Source organism: Neopelma chrysocephalum, unplaced genomic scaffold (assembly GCF_003984885.1).
Source record: "Neopelma chrysocephalum unplaced genomic scaffold, ASM398488v2 Primary Assembly neopelma1_133, whole genome shotgun sequence".
Classification (NCBI taxonomy): Eukaryota; Metazoa; Chordata; class Aves; order Passeriformes; family Pipridae; genus Neopelma; species Neopelma chrysocephalum.
The window spans coordinates 694,633-719,167 of NW_020897795.1; the positions used below are offsets into that span (position 1 = coordinate 694,633).

The following is a 24,535-nucleotide window of genomic DNA, read 5'->3' on the forward strand; positions in this document are numbered from 1 at the left end:
CTGGGGGAAAGAATTACTTATTATGGATAGCAGTTGGTACGACATGGATATGAATCACGAAGAAAGCAGTTAGTTTAGAAAGAGCTGAAAGAAGGCTCTGCAACATTTCAGAAGTACCAGAGGACAGGTGACTGCCTTGAATCTTGGAAATACAGTTATCGTGATTTCCAGCTTGTCAAAAGTGATTCCTGTCTTCAAAGTTCTTTCCCACAAGGAGACCAAAGCTACAAACTCTGCTACATAGGAAAGATTTCTACAACCTAGAATTTAGTTTGGTTTTTTTTTAAGTATGTGAAACACTTGGTCAGCTCCATGATTTAGAGAATGAAATTAACACTGTTTTGGTTTAAATTTAGATTGAAATCTTTGGTATTTGCTAAAGGAACCATAGTCATTTCCATAATGACCCCAGTAGTGTCAGTGTCAGAGGTAATAAATGAAGTAAAAAAACATGTTGTCCTTGGACAGAGGAACCAAGCACCAGCTTTAGCTTCTGTAAGAAGACTGAAGAAAATTTTTAATACTCTTATACTATCATTGTATAAAAGGGGGAAAAGGCAAGGAAGAAATAAATATTCTAAATTTTGACTTTTAATTCTTTGGTAGAACAAGTAACTGGGTTTACCTGAAAACCACAGTAGAAATAAATATATTAAGAGATAGCCATGAGTATTGTAAATGATGTTCTTTTTCCAATTTATTGTTGGTGATAACCTAATTTCTCTGAGAATGTTTATGGAAGAATCTTGTTTCCCAACTTGTGTCTTTTGGTCAGTGTTTGCAGTCCCTCTGTATAACCTTTTCAAAACTCTGTATAAATTCTGTAAAACTTTTTTCTTCGTATTCTTCACATTCTTTGCATTTTGCTGATGTTGTGGAATTCAACTGAAAAACAAAATGCAATAGTAAAGCAGGATACTAATCTATTGGTTCTGATAGAGAATTAAGTTGTTTGTCCTGTTTATATGGATAATTCCAATGCAGATAGTGGCCACAGAAAACATTGGTGGTACTTATGGTCTGTGCAGTTCTTGGCTTACTTTCTGAATAGGATCAGCTTTCGAAGATACATCACTTCAGTGAGAGATGCAAATGGTCCCTTTGAAAATTAGGACACTTCTCTACATGTGTCTAAGCATACCTGACTTTAGGAACTGAAGTTACAAACTGTTAATTATACATTCAGACATCCTGACATATTTATGCATGCACAAAAGCATTTGCTTTGATGGGAATCCTGAAAGTGTTTTTCTAAAAAAACCATTGAACTCAGCTTTTTCATTGTTCCCTGTACAGGCTGATGGATCTCATTTGTTTTCATCTGCAACATCCCACATTTTATAAAACAGAAAAGGTATTTCTGCTGCTGAGGAAACATTTTTCGTTTGCCTTTTTCCCACAGACGCTTAGTGTTACTTACCTTTTTATTTTCTAAACTTGCATTTCCATTTTTCCATATGTTCACTACATCCTGTGTTTCACTACAATTTTTGATACGACATTCTTGAATAATCACTTCTGTCTCTAAGAAAAAGCATCTCATTACAGGTTCTTGGCATTCTTCCTGAAAAAAAAATGCAGTTGTAATAGTTTTACGAATAAAAAGGAATAAGTGAATGTAGGACATAATTTATGATATAATTTATGATATAAGTAAGATACCATTTAAGATACAATCAGCCTGGAAGTGGCTGAGTTTTACTTACTAGATATCTTTTCTTATTATTCAAATACTTTTAAATATCAGCAGAGATGGGCTGTGAGACCTAAAAACAAAAAGGCCAGCCAGTTTGCCTAGATGAGTGAAATGTAGTGTTTTAGTGAAGGATATAGGAAAATAATTAATTAGAACAGAAGTTTGGGATATAATTAAACATAGTGGAATTAAATTAGTATTATTCTTAAAAATTTTAACACTTTCATTCAGAGATCTGAATTGAGAATGGGTAGGGGAGAAGAGGAACCAGATATTACCCGTATTTAACAAATTAAAGAAAAAGAGGCAGAGGTACTAATTTCTCCATCAAGTCAACAATAAAGCCAAGAATAAGTCCCAGGTTGTTCGTCTGACTTCCATATCATACTGTCCCAGTGTAAGAAAATCTTCCTGACATTAATCTGTTTTAATGGATTATTAACCTCTCTGGCTTGGTTCAGTTAAGAGAATGTGTGTGCGGGTGTGGACGTGTGTTTTGTGAGCTTTTTCCATGTCATGTACAGACACATCAGGTTCTGTGCTTTCTCAGGCTTGCCAGTTCCACTGAAGACATCAATATTGCTGCACTCTGCAAGCACTCTGACACTGTTCTGTGCTGAGGTAGTCAGTCCATCGTTTCTAGAATATCCTTCCTCATTATGGAAAAAAAATCTTGTCTAGGATATCTGTACTCTTTAACTTCAGGATCCATGGATTGTCTGTGTTTGGGACAGTCTGTATGTGAACGTTTATGTTGTCAGGAAAGCAATGTCTCAGGAGCAGGCTACTACCACAGCAATGAATCCAGACAATTCCTCCAGGGCTATGCCAAAGGTGACTGCTAGGAGTGGAGGATTGGTTGGCTTCATTTTCTTGGTGGGATTCATGTGTCCCATGGAGCACAGATTGAGCTCCACAGCAATAGATTATGAAAAACTCTCTTCAGCAATGAATTTATGGATACTGCATTTTTTGGGGTCATTTTTTTCCTCTCCTTTAAATTGCAAATGAATACCAACATTATTTTAGAAATGTTTGCTTGGAGAATATAATTTTGGATCAGAGAATCACTGAACGATTTGGGGTGGAAGAGACCTTAAAGATGCTCTAGTTCCAACCCCACTGCTATGCACAGAGATTCCTTCTTGTAGACTAGGTTTGTCAAAGCCCCATCCAATATGGCCTTTCAATTATTTAATTTTAATAGCAGGTGATTCAATAAAAGTAGTCAATATCTGTTTACATAATTTATCATAAGTAATTTAATTATCAGAACTGTTTATTCCAAGGTGAGTTATTTCATTTTAGAAACTTTTATCAAATTAGACCAAGACTGCTTTAGGAGAAAGTTGCTAGTAAAGAAATGGAGCCACCATATTAGACCAGTTGTGATCAAATTCAAAGTTTACTTACATCCTCATCTGTGTTTGCAGTATATAAACTGACATCAATATTCTAAAAGAAAACAAGAGTTGGAATTAGGAGCATTAGCTAACAGATTTAGAGATAATAAAGCTTACTCTTCAATACATGGATTAGCTACCAAGTTCAAAGGCCAAATCCAGCCAGGTCCTAAAGTCAGCCAGTAACCTGCAGAATGGGCTTCACTGTGAGGGAGACTCTCAGAACTGAGTGTCACAATACTTTGTCTGAAGGGGCTAACTCTCAAGCCCACTGTCCCTTTTCTTAGGAAAAGTGCTGGAGAAAATGATATTTAATTCTAGAGTCTGCAGTATTTGGTGAATTCCAATTCCCTTTAACCCTCTGTTTCCACCCATGAAACAGCATTATACAAACACCAAACACCATCCCTTTCCCTGCTTCCTAGCTGAGTACAGTGCTACATGTTTAATTGTCTTCACCTATGATTATATAAAATGCTGACCTTTTTATGAACTTACTTTGGATGTCTTGATCTTCTCCAAGTCTTTCAGAACTTCTGCCCACTTGCAATGACCTGCTTCTGTCTTTGGTACATAAGCACTAGAACAGAAGAAAAAGTGATCATTAGGCTAAACAGCAGGTATATACAAGTTTTATGCTGAAAAAAAGAGTCAGAAATTATAAGATACTATAGACACATTGTTTACATGTATATATATATATGATAAACATGTGGAGCACACATATTTGACAAATCATAAAATCATACAGATACATAAAACTGTCACACACTGTATAAACAGTCAATGTAGGTATTTTTTAAAGGCCAGATTTATAGAACTTAATGCAAGAGAAAGGTTCAATTACTTAATGTAACAAACCTAAAATTCTTTTAAAGTATACAAATAGAATTCCAAATCCATTCTCTAAAGTGACTGGAGACAAGTAACAGCTGCAATAGTAAAAATATGCATTTACTGTCTAATTAACATTGACTTTGTAGTTACCATAAGATGATTAGTCCCATCTCATTCTTTAAAAGGCAAAAGAAATGGCTGTTCAGAAGAAGATACAGCTGATACTGCAGACAAATACTTTTCAGGTGTATTTTCTGAAAGACACAACCAAGGTGATACCTTGTCACAATCTGATTGCACAGAATTTTGCTGTAGTATTGACTTAATTAAGCAATTTGCCAAGACATCCAATCAAGGCAGGACTACCTGTTGTGTGTAGCTGGAAAGACCAACTGATTTGTATCTTGCAGAAGTATATAATCACTTTACAGAACAGTTGGTAGAAAATCAGATGCTGAAGGCACACTGTGAAAACCTGAACTCATCCTGGGCTCCCTATTTATTTATCTGCTCATATTGCAAGCTGCAATTTAATGCAGAGACAATATTAAAGAGCTTTTGTTTTGTTTACGATCTTTCCCCTGGCTACCTTTTGTCACCCAAATTCAATTAGTTACCTACAACTAGAACATTAACTACAATATTGTGGTTGCATATATATGAAACTCTGCATTGAATGCATCAGATGCTATAGTTATGCGTATAAATGTTAAACACAGTATTTAGAGTATACATAGTGTATGTCTGACTAATCATAGAATCACAAAATATTTTGAGTTAGAAGGGACCCATCAGGATCATCAAGTCTGGCTCCTGGCCCTGTGCAGGACACCCAAGAGTCACACCATGTGACTGAGAGTATTGTCCAAATGCTTCTTGAGCTCTGTCAGGCTTGGTGCTGTGACCGCTTCCCTGGCGAGCTTTTCCAGTCCTCTGGGTGAAAAACTTTTTCTTGATATCCAACCTAAACCTCCCCTGACTCAGCTTCACGTTGCTTCCTCGAGTCCTTTCTCTGGTCACAGGAGTGAAGAGATCAGTGTCTGCCCCTCCTCTTCCTCTCATGAGGAAATTAAAGACCACAATGAGGTCCCCCTCAGTCTCCTCTTCTCCAGGCTGAACAGACCAAGTGCCCTCAGCCACTCCTCACACGGTGTCCCCTCAAGGCCCTTCACCATCCTTGTTGCCCTGCTTTGGACTCTCTCTATGAGCTTAATATCTTTCTTATATTGTGGTACCCAAAACTGCCACAATATTCAAGGTGAGGCCGCCCCAGTGCAGAGCAGAGCAGGATAGTCCTCTCCCTTGACTAGCTGGTGATGCTTTACCTGATGCCCCCCAGGACATGGTTGGCCCTCCTGGCTGCCAGGGCACTGCTGACTCATATTCAACTTGCCATCAAACAGGACCCCCAGGTCCCTTTCCTGGCACTGCTTTCCAGCCTTTCATTCCCCAGTCTGTCTGTACATCCAGGGTTGCCCCATCCCAGGTGCAGAATCCAGCACTTTCCCTTGTTGAACTTCTTATGGTTGGTGATTGCCCAGTCCCCTAATTTATCAAGGTCTCTCTGCAGGGCCTCTGCCCTCAAGGGAGTCGACAGCTGCTCCCAACTTAGTGTTGCTGGCAAACTTCCTTAGTATTCCTTTGAGTCCTGCACCCAGGTCATTAATGGATATGCTGAAGGGAACTGGGCTGAGGATGGAGCCCTGCAGAGCCCCACTAGTGACAGGTCGCCAGTCTGATGTTACTCCTTTCAGTGTAACTCTTTGTGCCCAATCTGTGAGCCACTTGCTCACCCATTGCATAACATGGATGTCCAGCTGTGTGCTGGACATTTTGTCCAGAAGGATACTGTGTGAGACAGTATCAAAAACTTTGCTGAAGTGTGAAAAGATTATATCTACTGGCTTTACTAGATCAACTAGGTGAATTATCCTGTCGTAGAAGGAAATCAGGTATTTCCCCTCATGAAACCATGCTGACTGTGACTGATGACTGCATTGTCCTCCAGGTGTATTTTAATACTCCCCAGAATAATCTTTTCCATGATTTTCCCAGGCACTGAAGCGAGACTGACAGGCCTATAGTTTCTGGGGTCCTTCTTCTTGCCTGTCTTGAAAATTGCCAGCTTCCAGTCAGCCAGGACCTCTCTGGATTCCCAAGACCACTTGAAAAATCATCAAGAGAAGCTTTGCGATGACATCAGTAGCTCTTTGAGGATTCTCAGATGAATCCTGTCTGGATTCATAGGTTTGTAGGGATCCCATTGGAGCAGTAGATTGCGCACAGTTTCAGAGTCAGCTGATCATTCTTGCAGTCCTGGTCCTCCAGCTCAGGGCACTGAGACCCCCTTGGTCCGTCATCCGTACTGAAGACAGAGGCAAAGAAAGCATCAAACACCTCTGCCTTGTTTGTGAGGTGACTATCCTGTAATGGGCTGATGTTATTTCTATACTGCCATTAATACATTTGAAAAAACTTTTCTTATTGTCCCCCACATTTCTGACAGCTTCAACTCCAGTTGAGCTTTGGTCAAACAAATTTTCTCCCCACAGTGGCAAGCAACATCTCTGAATTATTCCTATGTCACCCAACATGGCTTCCACTAGGCACATGCCTTCCTTTATCCTCTTACTTCCAAGAGAAGATCTCTGTTCAGCCAAGACAACCTTCTGCCTCATTTGCTTAACTTGTGACATTTGGGAATTGCCTGCTCCTGTGTCCTTAGGAAGTGATGTTTAAAAAGTGACCAGCACTGATGAACCCCAATACCTGCAAAAACATTTTCCCAGGGTAATTTTCTAGTGGGTAGTGATGCATTTAAGAATTTCGTCAGGGGAGTCTGGCAACTGGAAATAAGTTGAGAGCCTGGTAACCTTTGTTACAAAGTCTTTGACTTAAGCTGATACAGTTCCTTCACAGACCTAGGTTAATTATCTGCAGAAGTACAGTGCTTTTGATCCAAGGTTGTATTTCTTATCATACATGCAATACTTTTAATGTCATTAACAAATGATGTTTCTTTAGCAGTGATTTATTTACAAACTTGCAAGTAAATATTTAAAAATAGACCGGAGAACATAACAAAACAAGCACTAGCACTGTGCAGTGGTACAAAATTTCCAAATGGGAGATCAGTCCATAAACTGTCAGGATTCCAGCTAACTTGCTGAAAGCCACCTTAATAAAGCAAAACCAGGAGCATGATAATTATATGTGTCACAGGGGACTTCTGAAGAGTATTTGTAACAAATATTTGCTGCTCTCTTAAGTGGAGAATTCTTTAAATACTTCGCAATTATTTTGTTTCCAAACCCCAAAGATACAGCTGAAATAGCATAATAACCTAATCATACATAAATGTCTACATCCTGTAACAGAAAGTAGTGTCAGACCCTTTTATCCCCTTTGTTTGTCCAAAACCTGTTAAAAAAGAACTATGTAAATGAATGGTTCTCTGATAAACTAAATTTCTGTCTGGACAGAGCAAATAGCATCTCATCCACCTTCTGAACAATTTCAGTATGGAGGGTGCTGTGTTATTAGCAGCCAAAGTAGGCCACAAAGCAAGGATCAACCTGTCACTGTTTCCACAACAAAAAGAAATTGAAGACATGTAAGTATTAAACCCAAAATATTAAGTATATATACATAGGAATGCAATGGAAAAGAAATATTGACTGCTTGGCTCTAATCAAAAGAGCTAAATCATTTTGTTATAGTATGACAGAAAGGTTTTAACCTTTTCACAGTTAATATTGTTTGGTCTCAAATTCTCATGTTATTTCTTTTAGTTTTGGGGTTTTCTTTGTTTGTTTTTGTTAAATATGCATACCAACTTCTTTGATTCAATATGTCAATCCCTAGAAAATATCCTATTTTTGTTGGGAGTTTTGTTTGGTTTTTATTATTATTTCATTGAAGATCAAAAGTAGCCTCATGGGGAAATTCCAAGTAAATGTAAAGAAATTTTAAATCTATTTGGTAGATACAGATGAAGAACACATATTTTAATCTCATGTTTTATCAAAATTATTTAAAGTGTATTAGAAATATTTTATAATAGTTAAACATTTTTATCATTCCACAAGCCAGTTTTTATCAAATGAGATCAGGTGACGACAAATTAAAATATGAAAGACTTATGATGGGTCCATAAGCATTTACCAGCTTCCTGATTTATAATTAGTGTTATGGGGCCTTTTTAAAAAGGTGATTCGAGAGGAAGTTCCAATTTATGCTGGAGAACAAAGTGTTCAAGGTGAGGAAAATAATATATTATTATACCTACTGAATAATGGGCCAGAGTTATCATTAGTTTGCCATTTGTTTCCTATTTTTAATAATTGTTCGCTGTGATGACATTGGAACACTGTGTTCTTAATGATCAATGTCTTTATCTGCATCTTTGGTTTTCTTAAATATGTGAGATAACTGTTTTACTGTAATAAAATAATAATTGCTGATGTAAAATAAGTGCTTAGTTTTCAGAAGTAATAGAAAACTTGTACTGATGGTAAAATATGTGAAAAATATACTACATGCACACTCCGAAGGGTACCCCATTTGTTCATAGAGAAAGAGGCTCTTGATGTCAACTAGATCACCCAACACATTCTTTTCAATTCAGGGCCATTTTCCACTTGAATTTCTTAATTATTTCATCTAAATTATTATTCAACAACAGAAGCATTGTTAGCTCATTTGGAAGCTTTGACAAATTATTCTCCTGCCTTGAACACACAGTGCTATAATGCAAAAATTTTCTTTGGACAGTGTCTGTTTTTAATGTCTTACGCTGTTTAATCATTAACCAATTCCTCTCTGTCTTCATTATGTCTCTGATACCCTGTGACCGTTGGACAAGGGAGCAGCTCATATTTACGTGGGTAAATGGTTCTGTTTGTAGCTTGTATCCTAATAAAGTCCTACTTTAAGTTAAGGATTAAAACCTTTGTAAGTGAATATATGCTTTCCAAAAATCAATGATATGCACAATAAGCTTTGTAAAAGGAATGCTGCTTTTTAATAATGAAATTGAAATTAAGCATTTTAAGAGCAGTTACCACTGAGTGATATCTAAGACACAGTAGTACTGTTTTCTTTTTAAAGAAGCAAACTTATAAGATAATGACAAAAATTTTCCTTAACAAGTCTGAAACAGTCAATGATTTTGCTGGTTTGGCTGTCACAGAAACAATAAGAAAATATTCATAACTCTTTACGGTATTTAAGTTACATATGAAGCTAAAGTTACATGGCTTTGCCTATATACTATATGTCTAAACTTCCTTATTAATATTTGCTTATAAATTTCTCAGTGAATCCTTGAGATGTGATATTCATATGCAAGCAAGTTTATTTCCTGACTGTGCAAGTTGGTATTCTTGGCAAAAGTCCACTATTATTTTTTTATTTTTTTGTTCTTTATTTATATCTTTATTCCTCATCTGCTTCATTGTTCTTGAAAACAAGTGACCAGAAGCACACAACATACTCAGATCTTACGAATCACTTAGAAAATAGTGATAATATTTTCAGCTTCTATGGGAAATAGGTAAATGCCTACTGCCAGTGTTTTCTTCATGACTGTATCACACCAGTGGCTCATACTTCAATATGAATTTTATGCAAGAATTTTATGTCTTCTACTTTCAGAATCCTGGAATGTCCTAAGAATTTTTCACTATTTGCAGAAAACTCTTACCCTTAAAAAAACAACCCCAAACCCCTGAAGTCTAAACTTCTTACTTTTTGGTTATGTTCAAATTTTCCCTAACTTCTTGACCTCTAGCACACAGCTCTTTTTCTTGATCAGCCCTTTTTCCCTTTGCCTCTGGGCTTTCTGGCTAGAACTGATGCTGAAAGAAGTCACTAGTCCTCACATTCCTTGCTCCTGAGAGCAAATCACCCTGCTCAGACTGCTCTCTCTTGTAACAACCTATTTTCCCATTTCTCATCTTCATTCTGTCATGCAATAGACTTCCTGTACATTATTTATCCTATTTTAGTCAGTCTCTTCTTCCATCCTGTTCTACAAATATGTGTCCTCAGCACTTTCTCTTTGGCTTCTTGAGCAACAAAGTACTGTAAATCTTCTTTTCTCTGTTACTGCTGCAAATTTCCCTCTAAAATCATACCGTCACCTCCAGCTCTCTCAAGTCCTTGGACATTTTATTGAGTAACACCTCAGGAATAAAGTAGGCTTTTTAAAATCCATATTCAAATACTGTCTACATCATACAGAGCTCAGTTTTACACCCTTTCATTTGCCTTGTTTCTGCAGTTCTTCTTCAGTGTCTCCTTTGCCACAATAATTATAGCCTCCTTAGAGAACTCTGCCTCCTCCCCCAACAAAATCTCATCCTGTGACTCTTGTTCTGCTGTTCTCTGTTGGCTCCCCTGATTAAATGTTCTGTCCTCTTGTTCTAGTGCAATTCCCTTCAAGGGGACAAAGTGCCAAGTAGCTGCACAACTAGAGTGCTGCATTTATTTAGGGTTGTGTATTCTGCACGATATTGGAGCTCTTTCTCTACACTCAGAAGCAAAGACAACGCTTTTAATGTCAGAATCTATAAGACTGGGGAGAAAATCAGATGTTTTTCCCATTTGTAGCCTAGTCTTGTAACAAAAGAACTTCATCCTTTTTTTTAAAAACAGATTTTTTTTTTTCAGGACAGAAGTCATGGAGACTAAAGATTTCATAAACTAATGGAAGTGACTAAAAGAGGAATGGAGCCCATAAAGAAAGCAGTACTTCCGAACTAGATAGATGTTTCCATATTAAGGCCTTAAATAAGTAATTTTGAAATCAAATTTTCATGGATCACGAGTAAGTTTTAGAGGAAAGACATATTCTTAGTGCCTTGTCATGGAGTAAATGCTGGAAAACACTGAAAGTCAAAGGAGCATACTCACTGAAGGCTCTCTCTGCTCTGTCATTCCTAAGTTCCTCTAGTCTGTTTAAAGAAAACAACCAAAGGGAAAAAAAAAACCCTGAATATGAATTAGTGTCAGAATGTAATTATTCACATCAGATAGAATTCAGAGAAAAGGATGGAAAACTGCATTAATGTACCCTGAGACAATAAGGCACTTTGTAGCAGGTACAGAGGTGCAGGCTCTAAAGGTACCTAGGTACAGCCCTCTAGACACACTTTGGAAGTAATTCCATTTTCATATCGGAAATTTTTTATATCAATAGAAAAAAGTAATATTAGTAATATTATCTTATGAAGGGATCTAGTACCAGGGCCTTAAATTATTTACCAATTTCTAGAGATTAATCCCGTCTATCAAAGAAACATATTTTACATCTGTGGTAACTTATGAATACCATTTGATGCCACAACTATTAAAAAGTTGCTTCTTTGCTATCATGGTGCCTGAATCCATTGTTCCTCTTCTCCCTCCCCACCAATCTTTGCATAGAAGCCTAGGAAATCAGGTCTCAAGCTCCACCAGGTGTTACCAGCAGCCCTCCTCCTCAAGGTTTGAAGGCAGAGAGTGGGCTTTCTGTCTAGCTTGTACTTACTGATCCAGAAAGGAAGTCGGTGGAATTCCTAGGTGCTAAGCTGAATCACACGGCTGAATGCTTGTCTGGATGAGAGCCAAACCACGCCTTAGGCTGTTATGTCTTCAAGCTTTTATTTCATAAAACTAGAGTGCTTTCTTAGAAGTTTTGTATTTAGATAGAGTTGGGCTGGCTAAAGATTTTTTGCAGCATTAAAACTGGGCATTCTTTAAATACGATTCCTATTTGGTCACTTCCCTCCCCCCAAGAAATACAGCTTTCCTTATTTTTACTGTATGGTGGTGACTCTTTTCTGGAATACTATCCCAAAAAGCTTATTCTGCTTGTATTAGAGTGGTGTTGACCTTCAAAATTGTGTTCTCAGTAATCAGCATGGCAAGAAACTCTCTCAGTTTAATCAAATATGTTCTTGGTTTGCTTAAGTACTTGTTGATTTGCTTTGACAGTTCTCCGGTAGGACTTCCTTCTCCTGTGTGCTCTTGCTAATTGGCATTTATGCCAGAGTAAAGTTTGCAATGCCTGTTTGAAAATTTTGCCAAAAGGTCACAGAGTCATTGCTATTCCACTCAATACCTTAAACATCAGAATTTGAAATGTAAGAAGGTAAATATTTCCTTTGTGGGTGTGGGTTGTGGGTTTTTTTGGTTTTGTTTGCTTGTCTTGGGGTTTTTTTGTTTTTGTTTTTTTTTTTTGCAAAGCGTGTTTGAGGCCCTGGGCCTTAGGAAGGTGTGTCCTACACTTGGCTATAGACCTGAGAGGAAGTTTGTCCCTGGAGCAAAGAAAGATTTTATATCTTTCCAAAGAAACTTACAGTCACAATAGCAGTGAAACCCAATAGAAGTGCTGCAATACTTAGGGCTAAATATTACTAGCTGAATATAAGTATGAACATTACTAATTAAGAGCCTTCCTTTTAGTCTGCTTTCACTAATTTGAAAGTCACGGTCTCAGAGAAATAAAACAACACTCCATGACCACAGGCCTCTTCCATCAATAGCTCTGCTTGAAATACGGATGCCAGGTCCCTGTTTACATGATTGAGAGACCAAGACAACCAAACATGTTGCTTACCCCTTGCCTGTCAGTTCAGGATCTCTCTTAAGCAATATTTCCCAGATGGCAAAATCCAGCCAGGAAAGAAAGCTTCTTTCTCTTTACATCCTTCCATGTAATCTCGGTCATTTCAAAGTATCAGTCACTCCTTAAATTGTGAAAGATCAACTTAATGTTGTTCTAATGCAAGGATACATGATATTAATGCTAGATTAGCTTGACAAACACTGTGATTGACATATGGAAGCCCTAAGTTTTGCTAGTGGCAAAATTAATTTAACTCAAATACATAGTATTTGTAATACACTGGTAAAGAACAAGTATATAGCAAAAAACTCGCTTGTAGGACACAGATGGTTAGATTTGACCATTTATCCCCAAGCAACACTCCTCAGGATGCAACATGCACAAATTAGTTAAAAGACCTTTCAGAATAAACTCTACCGGATAAATAAGCAGTAGGAATAACAGGAGCTTCTAAATGTAAAGGACATTAATAAGACACACAAAACAGGGCCAGAATTAGCCAGTGCTGAAGTTTGTTCCACAAAATGTGGCCCTACCTATATATATATATATATGCTATAAGGCACTCCCTGTAAATATTATTTGTGGTATTTTTATCGTAGCAACAAATATCCAACAGGGAATGAAAACACAATTTCTGTGCCTTTAGTGGTAGGATGTTAACATTTAAAACAGTATCAAACATGGAAACTTAAACAGCAAAATATTGTCATACTGATGCATAAAAGTTGGAAATTCTGAGACGACAAAAATAGTTGTCACAGGAGCAACTGCTGGACAAATAATATCTCAACCTTAGGAAAATACTCAGCTTAAAGACTGTGAATGATACCATATGCTAATAGAGATCTGTAACACACTTTTAATAGAAAACTAAAAATAGACAATGCAGTTCTCAAAATGGTAAAGTAAGGCAGTATTTTCAGAGCTTTTTTTATAAAGGAAAATTATGATCCATGACCCTCTCTTACAGCCATACTTTCACTGGAATTTACCCGATTCTGAAGTAAAGAGGCAGAATGCAGTTTGACACACTGTAATTTTTCTCATGCTTTTAATCCTATTTAAAGAGCAGAATGAAATCCTAATATGTGTCAATTGCCATAGCTTTACTTAAACCAATAAATTTATTTTGATTTCCAAAATTGTTGAGAATTTGACCAAAATGTTAACCAAGGAAAAACAGATCCATTGAACAACCGAGGAAAGCAGCACACAAACTCTTGTAAACAGACCAACAGGCAGAAAAAAAATAGAATCAGAATTCTAAGAAAGAAGAACAAAATATCTCTACTGTAGATTTATTTCATCTAGGATATGAAAAAAAGGCCAAAAAACTGGAAAAGAAATTATTTCTGCTTTATGTTACTCTAAATCACTTCTAAATAACGATGCAGTAGGACTTAAAGCAGCAGCAATCGTCCTTAGTCTCTTGTCTTTGGATACAGGAGAAGTGATTACTGGAAAAGCTCTAGTGTGTGTGCTACAGAAACCTCCCCCTTTCATGTAAATTTTGAATATTTTTTGTGGAATGTAGCCATTGTGAGAGTGCACACTGAACCACTTCTTTTCTATATGTGAGCAAGTGCTAAGTGCAATACAGTATTTGTCATTCTTCAAGGTTTCTTCTATCTATTCATATGGATGATGGTTTTCCTTCATTTCTTGGCAGCCAAACCCAAACTGAACAGAGGAATGAAAAAGGTTGTGTGTTTTTAAAATAATGAGAATTAATGCAGCCAAAAAAGCATGTGGTAGTCATAGTTCCTAACAGTGCAGCACAGCACTCATCCAGAAAACTTTAAATTTTCTTTCAGAAGGGGTAAGATGACTCTATGAGTGAGAACATTCATTTAGATAAAAGTATTTTTAAAAAAGATTGAAAAAGTACTTCACAGGGATGTTAAAAGTAGCTGTATCTTAAAATAATTGGCAGTACTGCAAAGAGTAAATGATTCCCTGGGTGCCTTTATATTATAAAGCTGTGTAGACCAATTTTATTGAAATGGAGGAAGCTCTTGGCTAAAAGAGTTAGCACTGTAGGATTGCTTACTTTATTTATTTAACACACAAGTTGTCAAGTCAATAGCAACTCACTGCATTGACAGTAATTGAGAGATTACAAATGATTCTGATATGCTCATACACGAAGCAAGATAAATTGTAAGAGATGAAATACGAATTGTAAGATTAATCCATGACCACATTGCAAAAAGCCAATCAATTCTATTGAATGTGTGTATATGTGTATAAATATCATTTACAGAATTATGATTAGTCTTGATAAGTAAAAGAAACGAGATAATGTAGTCTGCCAGAGAAATTCATACTTCTTACAAATTGGGAAGTGCATATCTTCAGATCAACATCAATAATAAAAAAAAATGTAGTCTCATTTTCAAATCAGACTGCTTTCAGGAGCTCCCAGTGAAATAAATGCCTGATTCAGCTATAGGTAACTGCCACATCCACGCTGTGATAATCCATAAGAGGATGATAAGATAAAGATCAGATTTCCCCATAGTATTTTTTTCAAGCAAGATTTTCATCATACTTGAACGGTAAAGCTAGAAATCAGTCTTAAGTCATTCTAAGCAAGGGAGCATACAGTGTTTTATCTACCTCACAGCATGATCTTTCTTTAAGAATAAAAAATTACTGGCGATATTAAAAGCTGTGTGTTATATTGTTTGCCTGAACATTACTCAGTTTGCTGAAGGCAATACAATCCTACTGTCCTATATAGGCTTTTCCTTGCTCTCCCACCAGCTTACTGCTTGCCTGCCACCAGAGGAAGGTGTCTATTTGTCCTGAATGGAAGCACAACGTTGCAAACTGCTTAACTGTGCTGTCTTTCAAAGAACAGCTGACAAAAATTGGTTTTGGCAGATATTCACCCAAACACCATGTGAGGTCCACATGGTTGGTAAAGCTAGAAACAAATTTAGCAGTCACCAAAAATATATGGCCGTTCACATACAGCCTGGCACCTTTTGGTCTTAAAGCCAAAACAGGCATCATGCACATAGAGACACATGGCAGAACACAACTGAAATGAAAGCGGTAAGGAAAAGTCACATGAACTATCACAGATGAGTCCCAAGCTGCCACCTGGCTTCTGAAACTTCCCTGACTATATGTTTGAAGATGTTAAGACTTAGCTTTATACTCAAGTCTTATGACTGCATTTTCTATGACATGCTACTAATGATAAATCCCTGGGCATTTCAGTGTGGGACCTCAAGAGGCAAGGAATCAGCTGCTTCTGTCCGTGTGAGCATTCCTCTTCAGGTTTTGTTGTTTTTCTTTTTAAACTGAACTGATAGCATTGGTTGCCTGTTTCCACAAAGAGAACAAAACCAGAACAAAATGAGGTTGTGTTACATCTGTCTCAGGTCAGAGTGAACACACCAGCACACTCTTGCTACTTTCATAGACTACCCCAACTCTCAAACTAAAACCAGAGTTGTCACCAGTGCAAACACTGATTCTGAGGATTAAGGTAAGACAACAGGTTCTTTCACCACTGTTCCTTGTGCCCTTTCCATAGGGCATGCAAAGTGGATAATCAGCATGGCAGAGAGTAAGGCCGAAATGTGTACACTGAAGAATTTTACACTTTCCTAATGCTCTCATTTGCCTTATATTTGGACATTGAGCCTGCAAGTTGCTGCATCTGCTCCCTTCCCACTGGGTTTTCTATGACATTACTGATCTTTATCTTACATCTGTATAGGCAGCCAGCAACAGTTTTACCTCAGAGTGGCCACGCAGCAATCATCTTGTTGACGGCTTGTTTTATATTAAAGCTTCTTTACACAGGTTCTGCACACTCAAAGGCCTGCAGAAAATCCTGTTGGAAGAACCATGTCACATACAATGACTTTTCATTAGCCTGTGCTGGTCTCCTGTAGTATATACCTTTTAGTTGTAGTTCTTACAGGTTAAAAACTAGGTATGTGTCCCTGACAGGAATTAGAAAAGCAGACAAAATTCAGAAATACCAGCACAGACTTCAAACTAAAGTCCTCTAGGCCTGACATCTCCAACTGCAGCCAGTTGTGAATGCCAAGGGAAGAGCATATTGATTCCTCCCTGATATATCCTTGTTTTCCAGCAAAGGACAATTCATATAAAGCTTGTCAGATTTGGGGCTATTGCTTCCAAGTTTATAACTTCTTTATCCTCTTTTCCCTCGCTATTTATCATCATAGATAAATATTTGCTTTTTAATCAGTTTTTTAGAATTTTATGTAAAAATTTCTTCTATGTAAATACATTTCAATTTTCGACAGGTACTGTTGAATTCTAAATGTAAAATATGACAGAAAGTAATTTTAAAATGGAAAATATTACATTAATTAGGCCTCTTCATAATGTAATTTTCTGAAGAGCATTGCTTTTACAAGCCTGCATAACCTAAGGGAACATACCTTTCTTTTTTTAGGTCAGCTTGAGTTCTCTAAAAGCCACAATGTCACTATCTTGAATACACATATGTGTTATTTTCAGACATTACAATGGAGCAAATGCTGGCATTTAGCCTTTTAATGAAAAAAAGTCTTTTATGTCTTTCTGGTTTTGATCTATTTATTTTTGTTTTGGTTCACCAGGCACTGGGAGAACATTTTGATCATTTGCAATAGCTATTTCAAAACTGAGCCATCTAGCCGAGAAAAAGAAAACAAACTTTCTTCTCTCTTGCTTTTAAACTATGAATTAAAAAAAGCATGGGAGAGCTCTATCATTTAGTAGTTCTAAATACCTGGAACAATGTAACATACTTTCAAAATTCCTTTTTAGACCAAGGCAGGAATATAGGGAGTTCTTCAGAGCACATAGGAAAATTGCATCCTATAGACCCCAGTTTGTGGTCAGCTGAAGAGAAGAAAAATACCAGTTTATTCTATTGGTTTCAGTAAGAGTGAGGCATTTCTACTACTCAAATGCCTAGCATATTTTTCCCAAGGATGCTCCTTCAGAAAATGTAAGGGATACTGAGAAAAAGAATTACCTATTACTTTTAGAATGCTCCTTTTTTGTCTTCTGTGTCAGAAATAGTTTAGCTAGTCATATTTAGCTCACACAAAACAAGATTCAAATATTCTTTGATCATGGAACTTCTGTTTATCTTGCTGAGAGTAGTAGTCAAATTATCTATTAGTTTCTTGTTAAAAATTGTCACATATGCACAGCACATAAATTGCATTATTGTCATTATAAGTCATTCATCTTTAGCTGGATGAAAACTACTAGAAAACTACTCTGGCCTCGCTATGACCTGTGTATCCTGAAATTGCACACAGTTTAAAATGAAACCTGAAATATTCATATATCATTTAAATTATTCAAAATAATCTACAGGCAACCATAAAATCTTATGAATCTGAGAGATAGTTATATGAGGGTAGGAGATGAGTGGAGGTTTTGTCCTTAAAAAAAAAAAGAAAAGAAAAAAGTGAAGACTAGAAAAAAGGAGGAATTATTTCAAAAGGAGAACATGAGAAAAGTTAAATTTAAATGCTAGAAATGAGAGCTAGACTTTGTGTGTTCCGATTGTCTAGAAAGAATGCAAATGGTAAGAGTAAGTGCCTATAACAGAATTTGCAACTGGGTTTTTGCCCATGCTCCTGAACGCCAGGGTATATTTTCAGGTAAACAACCATCCTGCTCCTTAGAAGTTAAATTAGTTTCTCCTCTGGGCTCACACAGTGTAATTATTCTTGAGAGACTGGCTACTAAACCAAATACTTTACATTTAGAATTTCAGTGACACCCCAGCCAGGTTTCCATGGTCTTCAGACAGTGCATTGGTTGATTGAGCAGCATCATATTATTAATGTCACAGACTAGAAGAGGCTTCTAGGAGTACCATTCCCCTTTCTAAAACAAAACAAAATGTCTTTTCTTTTTAAAGATCTTTGCCTAGTCCCTAGACTGCTAGAGAAGAGTCTTCAACGTTCTGAGGGAGCTATTTGCCTCATAATACAGACACAACTGCATATGACAGCTTAATCTCTTGTAGTAACATCATGTGGACTCTTCTTAAAATGGAAAAGGATCTGAAAAAGAAGGAAGACCTTCAATGACATCTCTGGTCTTTTGCCTCTGAGAGGGGAGCTGCTGGAGTCCGACCTTGCTACTGGTTGAATCAATTGTTTACTGCAGACTAAACAAAAATTTAGTCCTAATTTATTAAATATTTTGAGGATTTTTTTTTTAAAGACTAGTAGCTAAAATGGCCAATCTCAGGATATAAAATGGCCTCATGCTCTTTTAGGAACAACTAAAACCCAACATTATTCTCATTCTAAGTCCAAAACACAGCACTGTACCAGACACAAGGAAGAAAATTAACTCTGTCCCAGTCAGAAGGACAGGAGGACAAAAACTTCAATCTAAAATGCAATAGTGTACCTCCCAAGTTAAGTAGACAATTTTACCTGCACATTAACAACAGATGGAATGAGAAATATTGTGGCTGATTCGTATGATTCCAGACCTTAATGTTGACATATTATTTTATTGTCTCTCCTTTGCATTAGTATCATGATGCAAAATGAAATGCACATCACTTATTACAGAAAACTTTAAAACCAGGCCTCTTTAGTAACAGAGAGCTGTATCTTTGAGGGACTAAATCCACCAAAATATCCTGGGAAAGCCTAAGATCAGCCAAATTGCAGCACAACCTCCCAGCATTCTGAACAGAAGCAAGAGAGCAGGAAAATGGTGCCAGTCTCTAACTGTGTGGAACAGGATAATGAGGTGAGAAACACCTCTTTCGTATGAAACAAAGTGAGCATAACTCCAGGCTTAAAGCCACAGTCCATTACATAATACTGTGTTTGTCTGGAATTGTTAATTAAAGAAAAAGAGAGAGAAAAATCATGTTGTTTATGTAGGAAATGGGAATTCCCAGGAGTCATCTCACTATTTGTATGTAGCTAGGTATTTCTGGGGAACACAACTAGTTAAATGAGAAAAATTGCAGAGCATTTAGGGACACAGAAGAGTACAAATCATGCAAACCAAGGTTCTCTGCTAAAAAGTTTGTTTGAAGGTGAGACAAGGAGATGTGAAGAAAGACATACTTAGGATTCAAGAGAGAGGGAAAATACTTACCACATAAGAATTGAGGCAAGACATAAAGGCTAACAATTCTACTTTTCAAAGAGTATTGTGAGGTATAAATGGTCTGGTGCATTGTGTTATGTTGCAGTAGAAACAATTACTTTTATAGCAGCCAGTGCTTTACGAGTTTAGTTGGAAGTTGTCTTGATGCACAGACCAGAGAACTGACTGCTAATATCTGCATGAAAAATATATTTTTAATATATAGCTGTACTTTCTTTTATAAATAACAGAGTTCATAAAAGTAACTGTTATTTCCATAGCTATTTTCCTTAAATCACTACAAAGAAATGGCACTGTGAGGTCTTTTCCTCCTCCCACAGCCAACCCCTTCACCCCCAGGATATCTGTTAGAAACTACTAACAAAATCCCATGTTCCTTCTAAAAGGACTTCATGAATCAGCTATCTTGAAATGAAGCAAAACTTCTAGATTGTATTTAGGGAGGCAGCTTCTTTAATCTTAAAAAAAAAAAAAAGTGCTAATACACTTCCACTTGAAGCTGCTTTCATTTAAAAGTGAGTTGCCACGCTGACATTTTTCTCTTTCCTCCAGAAAAAAAAAAGCTGTGAATAAACTTTTCCCAGAATAACTTCATTCAGGAAAGCATTATTTCTTGGCTTAGGAAACTACCAGTGAGTGTTGTGAAAGAACAATGACTCACAATAATTCTATGCTGGATACTGATACGACAGCACTCCACTACCCTGCCTGTGATCCAGTCACCAGACAAAATGGATAGGAGGGGGGATCTCAAGAAGTTGTAGAATGACCACGAACTTCTCAGCTGGAAGGTAGTAAAGGAGTTTGCAATGGGTTAAAGATGAGGCTAATTAGTAACACAGACAGTGTCTGCCTCAAGTGCATGAAAAACTTTCCCCTTTTGACACAATAGCAGCAAAACCAAGGGAAGGCAGTTCCACTGTGGCCGGGTAGCAGGACTGCTGAGACTTCGGCTGTCCATGCAATTTAATCCTACCTGGCAGCTGAGCACAGCATCAAGGTAGTCTTCAAGGAAGCAAGACGTGGAAGGATTTTATGCATCCCTTTCTTTACAAAACCACATTTTGATGCTGCATTATGCCTTTGTCAAATATGTTTTTAATCAGAACAAACGAACCAAAACCCACAAGAATGCAAACCTTACACCACTAAGTTCAACCTATAAGAATAAATATTTCAAACATCCCTTAATGTAACAATACAGATGTAGTGGGCATCCCTGCAATTACTGAGGCCACAGGTTTGTTTATGCTGCAACAAACACTTCATTTCTGTTTGCTGTCCATGCACAGAAAGGCAAGTAGCAGGAAAAGAGGTGGGGGTGCGAGTGATTTATTGTCTTGCAGCCTCAGTGAGGGAGAAGCGCGTGGTTGTTCTCAGCATGTCATTACTTTTAGACTGTAAGGCTTTTCTGGACTTTTTAATTGCTTAAAAGTTTTAATTGGGGTATTCCCAAGCAGGACCAGCCACTTCTGCAGTTACTTCAGTAGCTGTTGCTGGATGTTGCTGTGTTTCTCAGTACTGTTTTCTGACAAATTTCTGTGCCTCTTTTTTCAGACAGGTTTTTCTCCATGGTCTGAGCCCTCTTCAGGATATGATAATTGAATTGATCTTACTCTACAGACATTGATGGCGAGCAAAGCAGCCAAAAAAAGGAATATTGTTTTTAATATTCCTTAGTGTATTCCTTTAATAATCATAAAAGGTTTATTTGTTACTCTGAAAAGGAAAATGCTCCTCTCTATGAAAGAGACTTCGTTATCCTCACTCAGGAGCTAGGGAACAGAATATATTAATATTACATCCATTTCTCCTTGGCAACAATCATGAAGGTTGTATTTTTCATCAGGTTTGGAATGGCTGTTCCATGGTTTCCCTCTTTGTTGCCACCAAAATCTGTAAAGCTTGGAGAGAGAACACATATTCATTCGGCTTTGCAAAAAGGTTCTAATTCAGGTTTAGACTAAGGATGTCAGAGGATGGAAGACATAGGAGCAAGGACAGGAGAAGGTAAGTCTGCAACCTACCATAGTCTGAAGGAAAGTTGTAACTTAGAGGCTTGACTCCAACTGGAAATTTTCCTCAGAAAGGACACAGAGCAAGCAACTCTCCCAAGTTGCTTCTGGTTTTCTTGGAAATTGCTCACATAGCAATCATGTCCACCATGTCATAACCTATCTATCTCACTTCTCAAAACGATGTAATTAAAAAATTGTTATGCAGTAATTCGTAGAAATGCCCATTGAAGTTGCAACCTAATTTCTATGCTCACCTCTAGTTTCTTTCTTTTTAGGACTTTGATAAATTTTAACTCTTACACTAAAGAGTTACATGGTTGGTGTTTGTCTTAAAAACAACTTCAAGTATGAATATGGAGAGTGAATATGCCTGGAGGTTTCATTTTCCCAGCAACCTTGGTAAGTTTAAAGTAGAGTGGAATAAATGTAGTTTACAACTGGCTAGATGGTTACAAAGGTGTAACAAAATACTGCATATGAAACTTAATTCAAACATGACTATGAAATAGATAATAAAAGCATTGGATTGTGTTCCAGTTGTAGACCTAAAGTTGGTTGTGTTAAAAAAAAAAAAAGAATCCTTAATATATTGATGGTGGAAAGGGAGGCAGGAGAAAATGCACTCTCAGTGGCATTGTGTCATCCTTCACAGAGCTGCAGATTCTGAACACCAGAAGTCAAAGGCTATGTGCAGTGAGTTTTATTCCTTCCATAGACAAATAGGCCTAACACTCAATTTGAACTGGCACAGAATTTCATTGGCTCAACTGAGTAATGAACAGGCATTTTTAACACCTTTCAGAGAAAAGAAATTAACAACCAAGATTGGGGCTGATTTTTTAAATTTTCATGAGTGAATGAATAAATTATAGGTATTGGTGGTATTTCAGTGATCTTTTTAAAAGTAAATTTTGATACAACAAGACTGTGAAGAAAAGATGAAGGCAATGTAAATGTATGTGTATCCCTGCAAATATACCTGCTAATATATTTTAGTGAAATGACAAAACCACTCTCTTTTCTGTGAAGGAGACAAAAAATTTAAAAAGATGACATTTTCTTCAGATCCCCTAATGTGCACAAGGGCATACTCTAACCACATCTTTTAAACTTTCAACTTCAGCTGCAGAAACATACATTAGGAATAACATGTAATTTAGTCTAAATTTGTAGTTTCAAATCATAAGGTAAACTATTCTGGAAACTTCTAAGAGAATGTAAAATCCTGCTAGTGCTAGTAGCTCTTAGAATCAGTGGAACCGGACACCAGGTGAAACATACATCTCTCCAACCCTTTTATTTAGTTTAGTCTCATTTTTACATTAATTTAATGGTTTATATTAAAGATTAATGTCAGAAAAAAGTTTTTATTCAGTAATCTCCTAAACAATGACCTTCTAAAACGCCACTTAAGAGCATCACACAGCCCACAAACTAGCCCTGGACCGGAGCTAGTTCAGTGCAGGCAGAAACACCAGTTGCTACCCTAAGGATAAGGGGTTATTTGTGAGTCTGTAGATTAATATTGTCTTTGACTGCTTTTCTGTCAAGTTCCCAAGGACCAGCTACTTTCTAACTTTTTGTTTATGGCACCTTTTCTTCTAGTGTATGGAGATAACATGGCAAAGTGACCAACAGAGATTCAGTTACCAAAAATCATTTTGATAATGAAAAGCTGATCTGATTTCTGGAAAACTGACTGGGAACCTTGATTCCTAATGTTCTGGTAATGTTGTAGCTACCTCTCTGTTCCAGTGAGTGATACCTTTTAGAGCTGTCTCTGGAAACTGTTCTGACACTTCTAACATCATCAGAATGTGCTTAGTTAGCTTTTGTGCAGTAGTTTCTCAGAAAGTATTTTATATAAATACCCTGTTAAAAACAAGTGGAAAGATAGCTTATTTAGAAAAGCATCATCATGTTCAAATCCTTATTGATCACTAAAGATTTAAAGAAAAAAAAATCCATACAAAACTATGACAAAGTGCACAACAATGCATTCTTAGTGGTTGGAATCTCCTCAGCTTTTTTCCTCATAGAAGATTATTCTACCATGACTTAATATTTTCAACTTATCTGCATTTTTTTATTCTCTTGAGAGGCACAACATAGATGTTACACCTAGATGTTACACCTGGCTATAGGTTACACCAGTTTTTAGATACTAAGCTTTATTGGGAAGGATGTTGTCTTTTTGTTTGCACGTTCATAGCAACATCATTCACTGTATATAAATAAGAGAAACAGCATAAAATGACTAATTTAAGAGATGATAAACTAACAGTAAAAATACCAGATGAATAAACTTGCATAAACCTTTAAAAGGGGTAGCGGTAGAATTGTACTTAAAAATGTTCACTAGCTTTGGAAGCAAACAGAATTGCTTCCAGAAGACATGACTTTTAAGTTATCATGAAGGATGAAGGTGTTCAAATAGATAAGTCATAACAGAAGCAACATTAGTATGACCAGGGGGCAAAGTAAGCTTGCTTACTGAGATAGCCACACAATCCTGTGTCGGCATCTTGCTACACGAGTAATGCCTTTTTATACTCTTTAAGAGCAGTTGGGGAAATACTGAAGTCAAAACAACACTGGCTGTATTTGTGTTTGAAATGCTCAGCATAAATAGAGACTTGAGACGCATTTGATTTTTTTACAAGCTTAGAAGTGTAGATAACCTTAACTTGACTCACGTGTGCTACAGGCAATCACTGTGCAAGAACTGGCAGGCAGTAACTTTTACCTGCTCAAGACAGTGACTCATGACCTGCTCTGCCATTAACAAATATCACATTTAACATCTTCAGTGCCATCTGAGAAGTGCCAGGAC

At 37.0% G+C, this 24,535-nt stretch overlaps 1 protein-coding gene across 1 annotated transcript in view; it reads right to left on the reverse strand.

The window, feature by feature from the left end:
• Nucleotides 1-679: 679 nt before the first annotated feature.
• Nucleotides 680-24,535, reverse strand: part of IL15 (interleukin 15) — a 31,232-nt gene continuing 7,376 nt past the window's right edge. Inside the window, 5 exon segments of the mRNA XM_027698890.1 lie at nt 680-885; nt 1,421-1,564; nt 3,110-3,151; nt 3,598-3,679; nt 4,087-4,190. Of these exon segments, the coding sequence (XP_027554691.1) occupies nt 772-885; nt 1,421-1,564; nt 3,110-3,151; nt 3,598-3,679; nt 4,087-4,190 (486 nt within the window). The 3' untranslated portion in view covers nt 680-771.